Below are 20,874 nucleotides of genomic sequence, written 5' to 3' on the forward strand. Positions count from 1 at the left end.
AGAATATACAGGCAATGTTGTCTGTTAGGACTTTCATGTGTGACCCTCTGATCAGTGGGAGGCAATAGGTGCAGGCATCCTGACCACCCTTAGCTCGAGGAGGTTGATGTGGAGGGTATCTCCATGGAAGGTCACTTCCCTTGTGTTGTAAGGCTGTTTAGATGTGCGCCCCACCCTAGGAGGGATGTGTTGGTGGTAAGAAGCAACAAGGGAGGATTCTTCATGAAGGGGATCCCTTTGCTAATGTTGGCTGGGTCTTTCCACCAGTGTATGGAGGATTTTACCCTGGTGGGGAGTGCCACAAGAGTTGTAGGCAGTCTGGCTGATATTTATGGACTGTTTTGGACAGCCTCTGTGAGTGTAGCCAGAAAGAGTAATCTGTGCTGAGGTAGGAGGGCCCTGGTGTCTATAAACTCCAGGTGCTGTACTGGAGTAAGGGTTGATTTCTGGGTGTTGATCTATAGCCCAGCTCTGTAAACAAGTACATTGTGGATTTGATGACTCAGTGAGTCTCTTGGAGAGACCAGGCTCTGAGGAGGCAATCATCCAGGTAAGAGTAAATCATGATCCCTTGGCAACATAAGTGGGTGGCCACTACTGACAGAATCTTGGAAAATACTCTTGGGGACAAAGATAACCCGGGAGTACCCTGTGATGGTAGTGATCTCGTCTCAGGGTGAATCTGAGAAATTGCCTGTGAGTCGGTAACATTGAGATGTGAAAATATGCATCCTGGAGGTCGAGGGCTGAAAATCAGTCTCCCTGTTCCAATGCTGGAATGATTATTGCTAGCGACCATCTTGAATTTCGGAGCTTTGACAAACTTGTTGAGAGCACTGAGGTCTAATATGGGTTTCCAGCCCCCTTTCTCTTGGGTATTAGAAAATACCAAGAGTAGAACCTTTGCCTTGTAGATGTTGAGGTACTGGTTCTATGGCTCCTAACTGGAGGAGACTGTCTACCTCTTGTCGTAATAAACTTTTGTGAGAAGGGTCCCTGAAGAGGGACAGGGAAGGCTGTTTTGGAGGGGGCAGGGAGACAAAATCGACAGAGTACCCATGGTAAACAATCTCTAGGACCCGTAAGTCCGATGTCATATGCTCACAGGTGCTGCAGAACACTGCCAGATGGTGGCCAAAAAGGTGGGTAGTCATGGTAGGCTGTAGCAGTTGTGGAGAATGGACTATCGACACCTCAATCAACATGTCAAAATTGGTGTTTAGACGTGAAAGGCTGGGCTGAGGAACATTGTTGACCTGACAGTTTACATCTGGATAATTTACTTTTCTTTCTCTGTGGCTCGTAGTATCGTTGAGCCGGGCACTGGGAAGTTTATGGCTTATGCCGGAGCTGTGGACTAAATTTTCTCTTTTGTCCAGGTGTGTAAATGCCCAGCATACGGACAGTGGCCAGAGAATCCTTCAGTGTGTGAAGGGTGGCATTGGTTTTCTCCACGAAGAGCTTAGTGTCCTCAAAGTGAAGATCTTCAATGGTTGCCTGCACTTCCTTTGAGAAATCCGACAGGTGGAGCCAAGAGTCACATTGCATCACCACCACCATGGAGATGGATCTGGCTGCAGTATCAGCCATGTTTAGGGTAGACTGTAACATTGTCTTTGCTACTAGCTGCCCTTCTTGGATGATGGCCTTAAATTGTTTGTGATGTGACTCGGGCAGCTACTCAAAAAAATTGTTCAATTTTGAGTAATTCATGCAATCATATTTCACTGTAAGCGCTTGGTAGATGGCAATTCAAAACTGAAGCATGGCCAAGGAGTACGCCCTCCTGCTTCCAGTCCCTACTGTAAGTAGTGGACCTCATATGGTGTTGACGGCCATGAGAATTGATGGAGTTGGTTGGAGAGTGGGAGAAAAGGAACTCTATTTCTGTAGGCCAGGATGTACTACTTTTTGTCTGGTTGCTTGCAAGTTGGTGCAACTGATGCTGAGGTCTGCCATATGGTTCTTGTGGGTCAAGAAAGGCCTCATTGATAGGGAGGGCTATTATTGAGGATGAAGTGGAGGATGTCCAGGACCTTGTGGTGTCTGTCCTTGACTTCTTCCAGAGTTATCTGGAGAGAGTCAGCCACTCTCTTTGAGAGGTCCTGGAAGAGGCAAAATCATCTGCCAGGGATGGTGGGGGAGGCATGACAGCCTCATCTGGGGAGGAGAATAATATAGTTTTTGGGGTGACCTTCCCCTTGACATCACCCTCACACTCCTCCAAGATTCCTTCTGGGGGCTCTGAAGCTCTGGAAATTTCAGCAGAGGAAATGTGCCTCAGGGGCTTCTGTGTGGGACTAGAAGCCTGAGAGGGATGGGGCAGTATGCAGCCCAGGAAACCCCATATGGCCACTGGGCTGGCAGTGGCATGGAGCCTGGTGGTGGTGCCCATGGGATGGCCATACCAGGACGGTGACAGTGGGGACATGTAAGGATATGCCTGGAGGACCTGCTGGTATCAGGCACTGTAGGGGGCTTGAGATGAGTACTGAGATATCCCCTTCTCCGGTCCACTATCCAAGTCCACACTGGAGAGCGGGAGAGCATGGCAAGGCAGCAGGAAAGACTCCCATGTCAAGCGAACACTCGGTGCAGAGGTCCAGTGCCAAGGAGAGACTCTGGTACATCAGCTAAATGGAGGTCCCTCGAGTGCTGGAATTCCAGTGGTGCCAACTGGCTCAGTGCTACTAACGGTGAGGGGGGAAAGATATTATCTGGACTGGTTGTTCAGGTACAGAAAGAGGCATTGGTATAGATGGGACATGGCACACCAGTGGTGCCTTGGAGTGTTTATTCCTGTCCTCCTCCTGAGGTGCTGTTGACTTGGTGCCCACACCCATTGGGTCTGTGGGCACATCAATGGTACCTGCTGCCATAGTCTTCCTTGAGCTGTTGGTACCAGGTTTGGCCTGTCTCAGTGCCGATGGTACTGAGGATACTGAGCATGTCAGCGATCGTTTGCAGCTAACTCATGGATCACTGTGGGGACTTCCCACTCTTTTTTTCAACTTATAAGAGGGGTTGGTGGCTGATTTCTTCACCCCATGGCACTTTAATGTTGAGGGCTGTAGAGAAGATTTATGTCTTGGCGTGGGTCCAGAGAAGGTCTCAAAGCCACCTCCACGAATATAATCTTTTGCCTTAGCGCTGTCCTTGTGAGTGCGAGATTTAAGCTACTGGCAAAAAGTCCACTTTTGAACATGTCCTTTCAAGAGGCAATGAATGTACCGTGAGTGTGTCTGCGATGAAGATAGCCTCACTACAGGAGAGGCACTCCTTGAAGCCTGGAGAACCGGGCATGACCCATTTGGGGGGGAAGGGTCCCCAACAAGAAGGATGGGAAGAAAGAAAGTAAATTCTATCTATACACACACACCTATATCTATCTACATATAAGTATAGATATACTTTAGAATATAAGGAAAAAAATAAAACACTAGATTACTACTAAAAATAGGCTCTAGGCTACAAAGAAAGCATGAGGTAATAGTCACTAACAGACTGTTAATTGCTCCGTCTCTAGCCAGGTGCGGTAGAGAAGGAACTGACGGGGTTAGCCTGCGTGCATTGACTAGCCTCGTGGCAGGGCATGAATTTCTCTGATCAGCTGTGCAAGAATGCAAGTACACCTACAATAGAGCTCTCATACAGTGGAGCACCCACAGGGACACTACCTGAAGAAGAACCACTTGCCAATAGCAACCGTAACGTAATTAAATATAACATCCTTGGGAGGAGGGGAATACCAAAGGAACCCACCACAGTAACATTTAACTTCAAAAAGGGGAACCACACAAAAATGAGGAAGCTAGTTAAATGGCAATTAAAAAGGAAGAGTAACAAGAGTGAAATGCCTGTAAACTGCAGGGAGACTAATTAAAAACACCATAGTAGAGGCTCAAACTAATGTTATTCCCCCAGCATTCTCACCCCACCCCCTGCAAAATGGCAAGAGGACCAAAAAAAAATAAAAATGCCACCATGACTAAACACCAGATTAAAAGAAACAGAGGCAAAAAGGCAACCTTTAAAAATTTATATCCGTTTGTCCTCGTGTCCACATTAGCACTGAGCTGAAATAATTCCTCTCCTTCCCTGGTATTTATCCCTCTGATATATTTAAAGAGTGCAATCATATCTCCTCTTATCCTTCTTTTGGTTAAGGAAAACAAACCGAGCTCCTCAAGTCTCCTTTCATACGACAGGCTTTCCATTCCTCGGATCATTCTAGTGGCCCTTCTTTGTACCCGTTCCAGTTTGAATTCATCCTTCTTAAACATGGGAGACCAAAACTGCACACAATACTCCAAATGAGGTCTCACCAACGCCTTATATAACGGGACTAGCACCTCCTTATCTCTATTAGAAACACACAGCACTTGAATAAGCAGAACTATAGGAATTTGTTGTAGTTTAGAGTGGGTTTTATTTCCAAAACAAGCAATGTGTCATTAGTTTTCATCAACTTACTACCTCTAAATCCAGTAAACTTCTCAAGTCTATTTGTAGGTCTAATAAGTTCCATTTATCAACAACAATATTAAAAAAATACTCCAGAACAAATTCATTCTCTCAGCTACTGAAGTTGAACCGTATTCTTTTATTCTGATAAAACGTACTGAAGCTTACAGGAAATAAAATCATTGTGGGATCTCAAACTAGTCTGACAAAATCATCAGAGGAGAAAATATCTGCAGTAATAAAATAACTACTTTAAATGACTGGGTCTCAAAATGCAAAGACTAATAAAGAATTAAATATAGCTTTATCTTTCAAATAAACAAATATAGTAAAAGCAAATTTATGGCAAATATTTCAAGATCAATTGTGCATCAAGGACATTGATGACTAAATATTTTAAATGGCATTATTTTCTTCTCACCCAACAAATCAAGAGAAAACAGACAATGTGCAAAGTCAGCTGTAAACATAACAGAACAGTCATCTTTCACAATCTGTAGGACTGTGCAACGTGCAGCTCCTTCCCTGCTCACTCCCTGTCTGTGAATGGGCCTCTAAACCACTGTTTCCCTATGTCACCTACTTCTCCACCTGCCAATTAGCTGTAAAGGCTTCTCAAATACAAGACAGCAAACATACAAGAAGCAATCTGGTGTTAAACTAGAATACAGATGAGCAGGTAAGGAACAGTGAAGCAGGAGGCAGGCGGGCACCAGACCTCAGTCTGGGCATTCCACCACCAGCTTTCTTACTGGAATTGTCAGGAGGCAGTGGAGTGCAATGTTCTACAGCAGTGCAGGAGTATGCATACCCCTGGGGGTACACAGAGATCTTCCAGGGGGTTCATCAACTCATCTAGATATTTGCCTAGTTTTATAACATGTGACATAAAAAGCACTAGCAAAGTCAGTACAAACTACATATCATACAGACAGTGACCTGTTTATATTTCTCTATATTCTATACACTGAAATGTAAGTTCAATATTTATATTCCAATTAATTTATTTTATAATTATATAGTAAAAATGAGAAACTAAGACATTTTTCAGTAACAGTGTGCTGTGACACTTTTGTATTTTTATGTCTGACTTTGTAATCAAGTAGTTTTTAAGTGAGGTGAAACTTGGGGTATGCAAGACAAATCAGACTCCTGAAATGGGTACAGTAATCTAGAAAGGTTTGAGAGCCACTGTTCTACACAACCACACTGCTATCAAAGCCCTATGGCTATCAAAAGCAATATGCAAAAGACAAACAGGAATGTGAATAAGAGAACACTAGAAAGTAAGGGAGAGTTCTGCATTGGCAAGTAGATGAGTAAATGTATTGAAATAATATATGGGGGCAAGTAATTGCATTAATAAAGTAACTAATGTAAATTACTAGATTCCAAAGTATATTAAGACTCAAAGAGAAGGTATTTTCTGTCTCCCATTTCCAGTACCATACTCTACATCTAAAGTGGCAGATATAGTTTTTTTTCTGCAGTGAAAATGGTGAGATAGGGTACAGATAATTATTCTACTGTCTCCTTCCGCCCCCCCTTCCCAGCCATGGAGTTTGTAGGCTTCAAACCTTTTGTAACCCTTACCACTCTTCACTCTGATGAATGGCAGTTTTCACGTATGACTTTCAGTGTAGCAAAAAATCCAAGGAACAAAGGCATAAAGTGTTTTTCCACTAATTGAACAAAAGTAGTTTTGCCAGTGATACGTTTTGCATATTTCTTGATACAAATTTAAAAATATCTTGATGACAGTGTAAAGATTCTTACGCTATATACTCTTGCTCATCCTCCGCCTGAAAGTGGTATGTTCTGTTATCTGAAATACAAACAAAAAATCTTTCTAATGTTGAACACATCTGACAGATTTTAAATTAATTTTAAGATGCCAAAACAGCATCTGTTACCAAAATATATTCAGCAAGTAAGGACATGTGCTAACATGTCAGTAAACCTATGACATCTCTATTTTCAGTTACTAACTTTTTAATAAAGCAACGGAACTTTTAAAATAAAGGAACAGAATTGTTGACAGTATAAGTCATTTGTATCAAATGAGGATCTGGTGACTGATAGTTAATGGAATACAGAAGAGTTGAGGCAGTACAGTTTTTGAGTTACATTAAATTCACTTACTTTTTTTTTGTACAGCCAGCATATTTTATTCAATTTTATGCCACATCTTAGTCAATTTGTTGAAAACAGACCCCCTGTTTTTATAGAATCCATAGAAAAACACGATATGGGGCATATTCTGCCTTGTAAAATCCCCTTTGAAGTAAAAGGAGTTGCACAAGACAAAATTAGGGCAAAATTAGCCCCAAATAGATACATTTTGTTTGGAAAAAATAAAATCAATACAAAGAAAATGTTATTGTTTTTATCAGAATCAAAATTAATTTCTATGACTAAGGCTAGGATTTAGTCATGGGTATTTTTAGTAAAAGTCACAGACAGGTCATGGGCAAAAAGCAAAAATTCAGGCCCCGGATCTGTCCATGATTTATACTATAAATACCCCGACTAAATCTTGGGGCAGCTGCTGCTACGGGGGGCACACCCCAGGGGACTGCTGCTGTGTGGAGCATGCCCAAGGGAGCTGCTGCTTTGTGGGGGGCAGGGGCACAGCTGCTCCAGCCGCCCCAGGGACCACTACGCAGGCCGTTGTGGCTGGCTGCTGAGCCACTCCAGCAGCGTCTGGTGTGGCTGTCCCCAGGGCCACCTGAGCAGCTGGCCCCAAAGCCAGCTGCTTTGGCAGCCCTAGGGTCAGCCACACTGGCCGCTGTAGAAGTCAAGGAGGTCGTAGAGAATCAGGGAATCTGTGACTTCCATGACAAACACCGATCCCTATCTATGACACAATGCAAGATAGACAGGCACAGGTATTACTGAATGGTTAAAGACTATCTTTTATGAAGGAGATGAAAGTGAAGTTCCACACACAGTATAGGAGGTATTTTGAACAAGGACTGATAGACTGTTAAAAATGCAGAATAATTACCTCACTGAATCTAAGCAAGCACGTTCACGCATAGTTGCTGCTCTTCATAACAGTTAATTTTGTGCACAGTGCATCTTATGGTTTGCAACGGATACACAGTATAGATATTAGAAAACTTTCCATAGGAAGATGTATATAGTCATGGTCCTTGAGTCAAAATCAGAGTTGAATCCAAATATCCACAAAATTTTGTAGAAGTTTGGATTAGGAGCTTAATTTTGCACTTTAGACTCATTTCTAGTTAAAACAGAACATTGTAATTATTTTGCTATATAATAACATTCTGTAAAATCCCAGCCAATGGACTAGTTGATAATGAATGGTATAAATATTTATTCACTTAAAATGTCACATACGTGATATCAGATCAAAAGACTTCTTATCTTCTGCATTTGGCTTCACCTGGCAGGTTAGTAAATTCAGTTTGGCAGGTTGCCTGTTGGACTAAAGAAAAAAAATTACCTATAGCAGTCTTGATTTAGGGCCCTTTTCCCACTGAAAGGTATTTTTTCCATTCCTTTTATGTATGGCTATAATCACATTTTTATCAGTATGGATGGAGTAGTACAAGAATAACATAAGCCCCTTTTTGGCAATTCATTTTTTTTGGTAATTTCATAAGTGTCTGAAGAAATAAAGATTTTTTTTAAAAAGTCCCAATATTTAATTTTCCTGTTGTGTTTAATAACACAAAGATCCAATTGTTATAACTAATCATTTTTGTGTTACATAATGAATATATATATATGAATGCTTACATTTTCCTTGCATTTTATTTCATACAAGTAATTGAAAATAGCTAAAAAGTAACAAAACTATCTTGATAAATATATACACACAGTACATAAATACACACATTTCCTTTTCTGGTGTCATTTCTTCAACTAACTGGTAAAGAGGAGGTGAAACCAAATTAACTATACAGGCTGGCTCTGTTTTTCCAACTAGTTTTGGTGGTTGAGCTGAATGTAGATCCTGTGTAAATCCAGAAGGGATTATTGCTGACCACTGTTTTAGTAAACATGGATTCATAATGTGCTTTGTTAAATATTTTTTCTATACTTTCACTTACCTTCCTGAACCAGAGACACAGTCAGGTACTTAAGCATTTGCCTAGCTTTAATGTATCCATTGCCCTCAACTGACTACTCACATGATCGAAGTATGTTTAAGTACCTTCCTGAACGGGCTAATATGAGCACACAGGAAGCACAATACATCTTTTCATTGATCTATATTGAAACTCTTCTGTACCCAAATCCTCAAGATCTAGCATCTCTGTCAGCTTTCAAAATACTTCTCAGGGTAAGTGCAGTAAGTTTAAACAAACCTTGTTTGAGTGAACTACCACCCAAAAGGTTTTGGTTGTCCCCTGTAGTCCTAAATATTGTAAATAAAATAATGACCAGAAGAGCTGCCACCAGGCTTATGGTCATTAAAAAGTGGTATTAAATGTGAATGCTCAAGTCACATGTAGAGAATAAGGCTTCAAATCAAATGCAAGAACAAGTTAGGGGACCTTCAAGAAGCATATTACATGGGTCTCAAAATATCCACAGTTAACATCCCTTTCATCCCCCACAGAGCATGAAAGCAAAACTAAACCAAAAAGATGGATTAGATTTAGGAAGGATGATTTCTCCATTTCCCACTCCCCAAACTATAATATAATTTTGCTAATCCACACATTGTATAATAACCATTTCTCAGAAAAATGTAGCAGATGCTTAGTGAAGTTTATTTAGATTTTGCTATTTTATAAAATATACCACATTATACTTGTATAACTGGGCAATCTTGGTTTTGCTGATGACATCCTCCTGCGTTCAATATATTGCTTAATGGAAGAAGAGACGCAGATTTTGGCAGACACTGCAAAACAAGTTTATCAACAAGAGGAAGACAAAATATTTGGCCATCAACATCCTGAGAGCAACCATCAGAGCAAAATGTGACACTCGAAGAAGTCAGTCATTTTACATATCTAGTGAGTGAGATGTGCAATGATGGCGACACCATGCTAGATATAAAGCAATGAATATCAAAAGCAGCAAACGACTTTCACAAACTCGAAAAGATTTAGAAAAAGTAGCACAATTGGCATTGATACAAAAATACAAATTTTTTAACACCACCCAGTCTGTCCTCCTTTACAGAGCAGAGTTGTAGAAATCTGCAGCAGAAATCGATAAGAAGATCAACTCATTAAAAAGTGAATGCATGCGGAAGTTCAGAGTCCATTGGAAAGAGTTTCTTGCAACATCAGAAACCAAGTAGAGTAAATAAATCTAAAGCACCGAAGATGGTAAGAAAATGACAATGAACATATTTAGGACACACTTTAAGGATGCCACCAACACAACTTCCACATCAAATGATATTATGGACACCACCTGGGAAGAGAAAAAGAGAGCAACCTAGAGAAACGTTACACGGAACAACAGAAAAAGAAGCCAAATCCATCAATATGACACTTAAGAGGCCTGAACAGACCAGCACATCCGCTGTGGGATAGGTTTTTTGGGGGTGAGCACTCTCTCTTCTACCCCGACCTCTGAGCAGGTCTCATGCACTGAGCCCGGTGCTGCCACATGTTGCTGTGAAGTGGTGGCAGATGAGTGGTGAGAAGGGGGCATCGTCATCACCGGCATGCCCCATGCACTCCAATAATGCCACTGGCCGTGCTGCCAAGGCGGCACCGTAGACGTTGGCATGGCCTCAGGTGGCCAATCATGCTGGTGGGGCCTTGGCGAGGGGCTGAACTGCCCTTCCGTTCCAAAGAAATAGTCTTCCGGTGACCAAGGTGGGGCCATTGCTGCCTGTGTCTGCCTGCTGACCGTCAACATTGGAGACCAGTGTTTGGAGTGGGAAGATCAGTGCTGGTATTTAGAGGACTGGTGCTGGGGGAACCAGAATAGCGACAGGTAGCGCTCCCATAGGGCAGGCGACAGAGATCTGAACCGAGAGGATGACCAGTGGGAGGGCAAACAGTGCTGGTAGTATGGAGACCGGTGCCTCTCCCTATGCAATCCATGTCGAAACCATGGGAGAGCCCCAGAGTATCTTAGCTGCAACACCAGAGATCTGCGGCACGGAGATGGAGAGCGCTGCCTTGTCTTGGGGGATCAGCAGCGTTCCACTGCCCTCTGAGTGGTCTAAGCGGCTGGCTTGCTCTCATAGGGAGCCTTTGACACTTCCTGTGGCACACAGGCCTCTGTTCTTTCAGTGCTGTGGGGAGCTTGGGAAGGTGCTGATGCTGCCAGAAGTTTGGGTCCCCTACCGCTCCCGAGAGTCAGTGGTGGATCCTTTAAGGTGCTAAGGGCCCCAACCAGGGAGGCACATCCAAGTGGCTCCAGAGTGGCAGGGTGGCCTGAACTGTGTCCTTTGCCTGATGCCCAATGGCCTTTCTTGCCCAGTGCCAGGAGCCGTGCTTCTTCGTTTTCTTTCCAGGCACCAGCAACGGCAAGCGGTGCCGGGGGTGCCCTGCACACCAAGGCTGAGGCCCAGCCGAGTCTTGGCAGGACAGCTCAGAAGCTGGACAAAGGGCAGCGTCCAATGAGGAGAGCCTACAAACGAATATCCCGCTCTTTCTGAGGGCTGGGTCGAAAATTTTTACAAATATGATGCTTGTCCTTCCACGGGATTCCCCGAGCACTTGCAGCAGCTGATTGGTGTCACTTACAGGCACAGGCCTGTTACAGTCTGCGCAGGGCTTAAACCCCGGAGACTGGGGCATGCCCTGCCTTGGGCAAAGTCCCCGCTGGGATTCTAACTCCCAACTATACTGACCAACTACTTAACACTAACTACTATAAACTACTATTTACAAAGCCCTAAGGCTCAAAGTTAGAAGAGACGAAACTGCTAGCTCTTGCTATGCAAGGAAAGGCTCTCCACATAACCACCCCAGATGGGCAGAAGGAACTGAGAGGGCATAGGGCCAGCGGTGCCTGATATACCGATACACGAGTGCGACACTCAAGGGAGAGCCACTGCTGACCCTACAGATAGAATTTAATTGACATGAGCAAGCACTCAAAGAACAAACAAGCTATTTCCTGGCAATGTCCCAAACTTTGCTTCCCTGCAGCTACTCTAAAAGCCTTCATTTTAAGATTTATTTGACAGCTCATCTATCCCTGTCCAGCTAACTCACCTTACATAGGAAGTGACCAGCATAATAAGAATTTTGCTCTATGTAATAGGCAGCAGGAAAAAACTTGTAATAAGAGAGATGACATCTTACCCTGGACATTGATGAAAAAGTATCTGGTCTTGATGGGGGTACAGAGTCTGAATTCCCAAGTGTCTCACTGAACACAGATGTCTTGAATGGTAGCTCCATGCTCTGTGCTAACAAACTGGCTTATTTACATTTTTAGGGATAGGGCTGGAAATTTACAGTAGATGAAAAAACTCTTCAATCAGATCAGGGCCTCGGTGTACTAGGTGATGTGTGGTTATACACTGAGAAGACTATTCCTGCCACAAAGAACTTGCAGTCTCACTGAGAACTTGCAATCTAATTAATATCATCACTAGATCCAGACTTAGATGCAAACACTGTGCAACTGTCTCTCAAAGCTCTGGCAATGCCTCTCAGTCTGGACCTGCAATATCACAATTTTAAATTATCTCCCTTTGGCAAAACACATGCTAAATGGCATGCTAAGCACATGCTAAATGGCAAAACAAAAGCCATGAATATTCTGTGATGACTAAGTTTTTCGCCTTCCTCTGCAGCATGGGGCACAGGTCACTTGCTGGAGGATTCTCTGCAGCTTGAGGTCTTCAAACCACAATTTGAGGACTTCAGTAACTCAGACATAGGTTAGGGGTTTGTTATAGAAGTGGATGTGTGAGATTCTGTGGCTTGCATTGTGCAGGAGGTCAGACTAGATGATCATAATGGTCCCTTCTGATCTTAAAGTCTATGAGTCTATCCTCCTAATGTAGAGGATGTTTATGATGCCACCAAAATGCATAGGTGTCTAGATCACAAAAGCCAGCACTATAAATGGCACCTTTGTTGCCAGACACAGCAGAGAGACCAAGCTTAAGATAGCTCAGTCTCCAAGCCTATCTTCTTATCCCTAGAGATAATCCTTTTAGGTCAGGACTGATGCAGTAATCAGCAGGGGAAGCTTATGCTGCTTTTCTACCATGATGCTTCCACTCTGTAGAGTACAGGGCTTCAGTCTCCAGTGCTGTCAATTACAGACACACCTTGCTGTTACAAGGAGTGGTCTACATTCCAGGTGGAACTGGAGACCCCGCTGAAGTAAGACAGCCTCTGTACCATCCCTTATAAAGGAAGAAATCCTAGTTTAGCAAAACTTAACTGAATCACCAAGTCATGTATATGCACAGGCCTGAAGTTTTCTTAATGCTGAAATATCTGTCTTCCTCACTTTGTTTCCTTCCATATCTCATCATATCCTAACTTTATTGTACTATAAAGCACCTAGCATGTTTTTGGATGCTGTAATAATAGTGATCTAACTTTTATAGTTGATTGCAGCCATTATCTCATGAAAACAAGTTATACAAAAAAAACTGTATGTAAAGTAAATCTCATAGCATTTTGGCCTTATTGAAATTTTAGTTGTCTACAATTTCAAGTCTGAGAGATCTATATTTTAGTGTTTGCAGGGGAAGAGTCATCTTAGGTTTACTGAGTTGAGGAGGGGGGGACAAACACAGGCACAGAACTCTCTTGGTTTATAAGAAATCTGTAGCATATAGTATTTTGGGGAAGATCTCAGGGAAAGAACATTAACTATCTTGTCTTCATGTCTTTGAAGGGAAAGATGTCAGCCGTCAAATTTTGCAACTTACTATTTCAAATAAAGGAGGTGATGACCACTAGGAATACTAGGACCACTAGGAATACAGTTTTAAAAATATAAAGATTAAGAAGGACAAGTCAATCAGTTCTTGATCTCTATATGTATTACAATTGAAGTTCAGCATGACAGGCACTTGTCACTTTAGCAAGCAGAGTCTCCTAGTAATTTAGCTAGTTAGAAAGTGTGAGTAACAGCCTAATCTTAACCAATAAAAGTAACTACACCTGAAGAAAGTTTCTTAATGCTTAGTCTGTGAAGACTTATGTTTTACGTGGATTACAGTTATCATTTATGAATCAGCATTAGTTTGTTCTAACATTTTTACACACCTTGAGAGAAAGTTTACAGATTTTGTAAGAGTGAAATCTTCGAAAATATGGAAGTTAGAGAATTTAAATTTCTCTAGAACAGCAATAAGGGAATTTGCTGTGGACTACTCAATACAAGTTGTGATCAGACATCAGAGTTAACACTGTACTGAAACTAACTTTGTCCTTAGCTCAACTGTAAGCCTTAAGTCAAACAACTCCTGAAAAAACTACTCTGGATCAGATATGGGGGGACAGTTTGAAATCAAATACCAAGCAGTAAACAGGTTAATAATAGTTTACTTAATAGGTTTAATTCATACCCAATCTGCAATCCAAATAATTGTGATTGGTTTTTGGTCGTTATACCTATTTCACCAAAAGTAACTAACAATTTTTAGACGGATTTGCGAACTGGTTCACTGAGGAAAAACTCCTTGCAAATAACGACCTTCATGACAGATAATTGTAATTATTCATTGTGAGGAATTCTGAGAAATCATTTGTCATCCTGTGAAAGGACTTCTAAATAAAACAGACCCCATAACTAAGCAAACATACGAGGGTATAAACAGACTGATATTCTTACCTGAATATGAATCAGGCATTCTTTTGTGCTTTTCCTCCCAAAAGATAATCATAACATGTTTCTCTTAAGTTAGTGTTTGAAATTAATTTTTATCCTGTTGCTTAATTATAAATTAAAAACTTGCAAAATCAGGAGAACGCACTGAAGCTCCTCTGTAATTTAGATAAGTCTAAAAGAGGCTCTGTCACTTGCTGAGTTAGCGGGGATACTGGTGAAGATGCACTGTGCCAGTAGCAATGTGGCATTTGACAAGTTTTCAGCAATGCCAGTACAATATCAGCGTGTGAAGCTGTACGAACATTGAAACACCAATCTTGTATTATATGTCATCTGCCATATAATCTAAAGAAGGGTGGTATATTATAATAATAACAACAACTAATTGAATCTGTCTTACAAAGCCCTTAAAATCAATTTGTGAATGTTGTAATGAATTAAAACGCACACACACACACACACCTCACTTCATGCACTGGTCAAATACCACTATCACTGAGGTAGAAGATACCGGTAATTTAACAGCATTCAACAACTCTCTGCTTCAGTAAAGCACAAAATATCTTTAAGGTGTTTTTGTGTAGGAAGAATGAAATTAGCCAATTGGAAATAATTAAAGTCACAATAACACCCCTTCCAATACTTGCGAAAGATCTGGAATCTGTAGTGACCTGAAGTGGTAAAGACCAGGTTTTAAACCTCATCTGATAGATGGCACCTCCACCAGCTCAATGCACTATAAACTTAACATTGGCTTACAGGGAAAAGTGTCACCTTCTGTTTCACCAACACCAAATTCATAGATTCAAAGGCCAATAGGGACTATTGTGATCATCTAGTTTAACCTCCTGTATAACAGAGAACATAGAACTTCTCCAAAATAATTCCTAGAGCATATTTTTTAGAAAAACATGCAATCTTGACAGGGCCGGTGTAAGGATGTTTCGCGCTCTAGGCAAAACTTCCACCTTGCGCTCTCCCCACCCCCAACCTGAGCCCCGCCCCCACCGCTGCAGCTTTCCCCCTCCTCCCTGAGGCACCCCCCGCGCCCCAGCTCACCCCTGCTCCGTCTCCACCCCGAGCACGCCATCGCTGCTTCACTTCTCCCACCTCCCAGGCTTGTGACACCTAAGCTGACTGGCGCCGCACGCCTGGGAGGAGGGAGAAGTGAAGCAGCCACGGGGAGGAGGTGAGGCACGGGTGAGCTGGGGCGGGGAGTTACCCTGCGTGCTGCCCCCCCCCACTTGCTGCAAGCGGCCCTCCCTGCGCTCCCCTGCCCCAGCTCCCTCCACCTAAATGCCGGCGGTGACCGGGGCGGCTGAAGATCCGGCCGCCGCAGTCACTGCCGAGGAAAATGGCGCCCTCGCCTAAATGGTTAAACCGGCCCTGAATCGTGATTTAAAAATTATCAGTGATGGAGAATCCATCACAACCATTGGTAAACTGTTCCAATTGTTAATTAAAATTTAAAAATTATGCCTTATTTTTAGTCTGAATTTGTCTAGCTTCAACTTCTAGCCACAGGATTGTGTAATACCTTTCTCTGCTAGATTGAAGAACCCATTATTAAATATTTGTTTCCCATGTAAATACTTATAGACTGTAATTAAGTCACCCCTTAACATTCTCTTTGTTAAGCTAAATAGATTGAACTCTCTGGATCTATCACTATACGGCATCTTGCGTCATCATAATCTTTTGCTCTATTGAGGTTTTCACATCATACCACCATTCTAGCTGAGCACCCATCAAAACACCAATCAGTCCTCAGCCTGCCTAATTTAAGAGATGTGATGAGATCATTGCCCGAAGTGGTATGGAAGAAGTTCAAACTTATAGATCAAATCATAGACTCATTTGTACATGCCAGGGTATATCCAGAATAAGATCCCAAGACAAACTTTGCCTCCTTTATGGAGTTTGATTAATGTTGCACAGAAGTCGGAGCAACATCCCCACTTGCTACCTGAACACAAAAAGTGAAGAAAATATTTTTATGTAGCAGCTTATAGGAGAAGGAAAAAATAGTTCAGCCAAGAACATAATTGGTCTGGCTGACACTTAATTACAATAATCATAGCTAAGATGAACATGTAATTCATAAAAGCAATTGAGGATGTGATTCCAGCTGTTAAAACTGGGTGCAAATATTCCATTAAAATATTTGTAATTAGTACTAGCACCTCAGTATAAATGTATTAAATGCCAATTCACTTGCCAAGGAAAACATTTTCTTAGTTAATCTGTTGTAACTGCCTCTGGACCAAATTATTTGGCACAAAGCATTTAAGGGCCACATCCTAAAGTCCATTGAAAGCAATGGGAATCTTTCCTAAATCTCCAGAACAGGTGAAAGTGTTTCAATATATTAATCCAACTGTTGCACCCCACTCATATGTAACATAAGCCCCAAACACTTGGCAACAGCTCTATTACAACTGGGCAAAACAATGTGATACTATTTGTATGGTCTAATTTTATTTATAAAATAAATAAAAGTTGCAGTTTATGGGGCAAATTTTACTACTATTAATGTGCAAAGAATAAGATGTGCTCTTTAATATTGTCTGTTGATTTCAGTTCTTCTCATCAAGTCCCAGGCACACCTAGATGCCTCAAAGTTAGCAACATTTCTAACAAAGTAAAACTAGATGACTTATTCGTTGTGAATAATTTCTTCAACAAATTTTGCCACTTGCAAATAAATTATTCACAAATACATTTTTATTATTGAATTAGCTCTAACAACAAGCTGTTTAATGTAAGTCCAGGTACAATCTTAAAAGGCTCCTGCAGCCTAAAACAGTTCAGCATTTACTTTAGAAGTCAGTGTGTACAAAAGAGCAAACATAACAAAAAAACCTACTTCATGCTAGATTTTTTATTATACACAATATATAATATTAATTATATGTTACCATTCAATCAATCTTTCATGTTTTCATGTATTTTGCTTAACTGAATGGTTTTCAATTTTTCACAAATAAGTGAACCGACATTAAATTATCTAGGTAGAAGAGGTATTTATGCACTATACTTTAAATAGTCACATAACAGATCTATATTAATTCAATCAATAGATTCACAGGGACAGAGTTCATTGAATTCACTATGACAATAATGGAGTATAAAAAAGTCAACTTACTGTTGCATGTGATATGGTAAGAATTCCATTTTTGACAGTGCACTTTCTTCTCTGCCACACTTTCCTTAGCCTAAACAGTAACAGGACAATATATCAAGAACAAAGCATAATTACTGCTCTTTTTAATTTGCCTGTACAACAAAGTTGGAGAACAAACAGAAGTTAAAGAAATAAATACATTTATTATTGTTTACATTTTAAATAGATTAGCAAGCCAACACAGTCTCCAGCAAACCAGCTGATTTAGGTAAAATTTCAATTAATTCCCATTTTCAAAAAAGAGTCTTCAGCCCTTAGGAGCTCAAGTACAACAGATTTTCAATTAAACTTAGGTGCTTAAGTACCTAAATCACTTTTGAAAATTTTATCATTACTCTTTATGCTTTACTGCATTAACTGCATTAGTTTAATAGATGTAAGCTTTTAAATAAAACAAACACCTAATTTCACTTTTCTGACCAGGTGAGCAGAATTCTTCATGTAAAATAATAAAAAAGTGACATCATCCAAAGCTGATTTGGCTTAATTGAAATTTTTCATTTATGTCTTCACTTTTTAAAAACAAACAAACAATTTTTACACTATATCCACCACAAAGTTAACAATTCATGTCCCTGATTGATCTGATTGAAAGGTCATAAATTAAATTCTCTTTGAAAAAGATGTTTGTACATTAAAAGGCTTATCACTCTGTCTGATCATTCATGTAGTCAGCATGCTTCTAAGCCTATAAAGCACTTTAAACTGATTAAAATAGAACTACAGCAGGATTCTAATCAATGTTTTTAGGATTTCTCTGAGTTAAATTCTCATTTCAATAGATTATGCTTATATGAATTCTAGTCTCCAAGTCTTCTTCATCTCTTAAATGGGACAGAGAGCAGGAAAAACCTCCATTCTAGTAACAATTATCTTAAGGCTATGCAGTTTTGATGTTGTGCATTTAATATTTTTCAGAGACAGAAAACAATTATTTAAATTTGTTCCACGAAAGTTCAAAGCAGAAAACTGGATCCTCTCCCATCAAGACATTTCTGTATAAAAGCTGTGTTAGTTGGCTATCTTCACTCTATGTTCCCTGAAGAAGAGATGCTGTTCAGCTTCTACTTTTTTCAGTACTGAGGCTTTTATTTTTATTCATACCTTAAATCACTATATAGAAGAGGAAAACCAAATGGTCCCTGAACTTTTATCAGCAGCAATATCTCATTCAAGAGCACTGGGACAGTATTACAGACTTTCCTACCTGCTTTTATCTACATTGCCCTCACTTGATTGATATAAGTTCTGTTCCTGCTGTGCTACTAGATTAAGAAGGAGTAAATGCACTACAGACTGGACTGGTCTTTTAATGACTTCACCGCTCTAATACCTAGGGCACCAACGTACGTTATCTTTGGGAAGAAGGCTGGCATCTACAGACAAAAAACACTGGCAATAAAGAATCTGGATTATGATTTCACATCTAGCATTTTGCATGACCACACAATGTTCCATTTTTTCAATGAATAGATTACACTAATATGTAATTCTGGCCTGTCTTCCCATTCCTCACCCTATCTTCGCAGCTAATAAAAAAATTGTTAAAGAGGTGACATTGCTATAATCTGTTTTATATAATTTATGTTCGTTGAAGAAGACAGCAATTTCTGAAAATTTTGGAGCACCAAAAAGAAAAAGAATTATTGGTTGACAGATCACACACACACAGTGGCTGTGCCTTTTTTGTCACCACAGAAACAAAATAAGTGAAGCTAACAAAAGAACCACCCAGTTGAAATGTAGGTAACAAAATGAAGGCAGACTGTTCTTTCATAATAACAAAATCTTAAAACCTTAGTGCTAGACGGATTACTTTTCTGATGCCCTATCACTGAAAATAACTCAAGTTGTTAAACAACCTTCACACTGCAGATCTGACTATTTTTCAGATTTCAAATGTTAAAGTTTGGATTTTTTTCTAACTCAAAAAGGTTTGGTTAAAATATTACTCATGTCTGTAGAAAAGTGCAGTTATCTTCTTACAGCTGGTTTAATATCCTAAGTGAAATGACTGGTGATATCAGAATAGTTTCTAAAACTACAAAGCCTTTTTTTTAAATTGCTTTATTTGTAGATATTAATGATACTTAGAAAATAAGATATGCATGAAACCTGTATGTAAAATTCTGCAAGAAATTCCAGTTTATAGTTTAATAAACATTTTTAGTAACTTAACAATACAAAGAGAGAGCCTCTTTAAGGTCTTGGCATAGGGAAAAAAGAGTTAAGGTTACATTTTTAAAGTTACATGCATTTCCTGATCGTTGAGTGTTTTATTTTTTCAGCCTTCATGCTATACTCAAATTTCCTGAAGTAATAACTTTTTGGGTAAATAAAATAAAAATATTACAAATTGAAGCTCTGAACCTAACAAACACTTGCTCATTTGTATATGCCTTTCATTAGCTGGCCAACTGAAGCCAGTGGGTATAGGCTTGCAGGTTCGGCCTATAAACTACTATAATTCTTTCCATTTTCTACAGATACACAATTTATGTTCTATTTTATAGTTAATGCTGTGAGCCTGAAAATCAAGAATTTCAAATCAAACATTTATAGGCCAAAATGTTCAATTTTTAACCATTGTATTTTTATTTATAAACCATAACATTTTCCAAAGTGCATCACTGACTTAAGAGCGTAAATCACATTTTAAAATTGAGCACCTCTCAGAGAGAGTTAGGTCCTAAGGACCTAAATCATTTTTGAAACACAGACTTGGGCTCTTAAGTTTCTACGGTTCTTTTGAAAACTATACTCAAATGGCCCAGAGGAGCGTGGCTCAAAACGGGTTAAAATTGTGTATATAATGAACTGAGAAGTATCTGAATCTAGTAGTTTATGTTCAAATGTAGAAATTCTGGATTTTCAAGAACACTAAATGATATCAAATGGGGTAAATAGACAACATCTTCTGCACACCCAATGGGATGAGTAGTAAAAATAGACAACATCTTCTGCACACCCAATGGGATGAGTAGTAAAAATTTAACACTGAAGTTAATCACAATTTTACCTATCTCCATGATGGGGAGCTTATGAATTGATATACCAAACAACATTGATTTTTTATCTCTGAATAGTTTTCATAAATTCTAAGCTTTAACAATGTCTAAAGAGAAAATAAGCACTTCACAAATGAGATATGCAACCATTCTAATCAGTAAATTAAGAGAATTCTTTTAATCATGTATGTTTTTAAATGTACAAGCTCAAAAAATTCAGTGCATGTATTATATACTCCAACTACATACCCATCACTCTTCTTTAAGAGATAACCCTTCTTCTCACTTCCATACTCTTTATTTCCCTGAAGCTGATGCATACTATATCCTCCTTGCCTGCTCTGGGAATCCTATAGAAGGGGAAAAAACTATTAAAAAAAACTTTAATGTATGTAATAAGATCTCACACTGATCGTAGTTTACTTCTCCTTCCCTACCTCCCCCCACTTTATGTAATAATAGATTTTT

At 40.1% G+C, this 20,874-nt stretch overlaps 1 protein-coding gene across 4 annotated transcripts in view; it reads right to left on the minus strand.

The window, feature by feature from the left end:
- ASAP1 (ArfGAP with SH3 domain, ankyrin repeat and PH domain 1) overlaps positions 1–20,874 on the minus strand; it is a 323,210-nt gene that overhangs the window by 78,283 nt on the left and 224,053 nt on the right. For all 4 annotated transcript variants that reach the window (XM_039523658.1, XM_039523659.1, XM_039523657.1 and 1 more), the window contains 4 exons: positions 20,656–20,756; positions 17,360–17,429; positions 7,828–7,915; positions 6,241–6,289 (listed from right to left, as the gene is read on the minus strand). In XM_039523658.1, the coding sequence (XP_039379592.1) occupies positions 6,241–6,289; positions 7,828–7,915; positions 17,360–17,429; positions 20,656–20,756 (308 nt within the window). The remainder of the gene's footprint in view (positions 1–6,240; positions 6,290–7,827; positions 7,916–17,359; positions 17,430–20,655; positions 20,757–20,874) is intronic.

The sequence above is a fragment of the Mauremys reevesii genome, linkage group 2 (genome assembly GCF_016161935.1).
Source record: "Mauremys reevesii isolate NIE-2019 linkage group 2, ASM1616193v1, whole genome shotgun sequence".
Lineage (NCBI taxonomy): Eukaryota > Metazoa > Chordata > Testudines > Geoemydidae > Mauremys > Mauremys reevesii.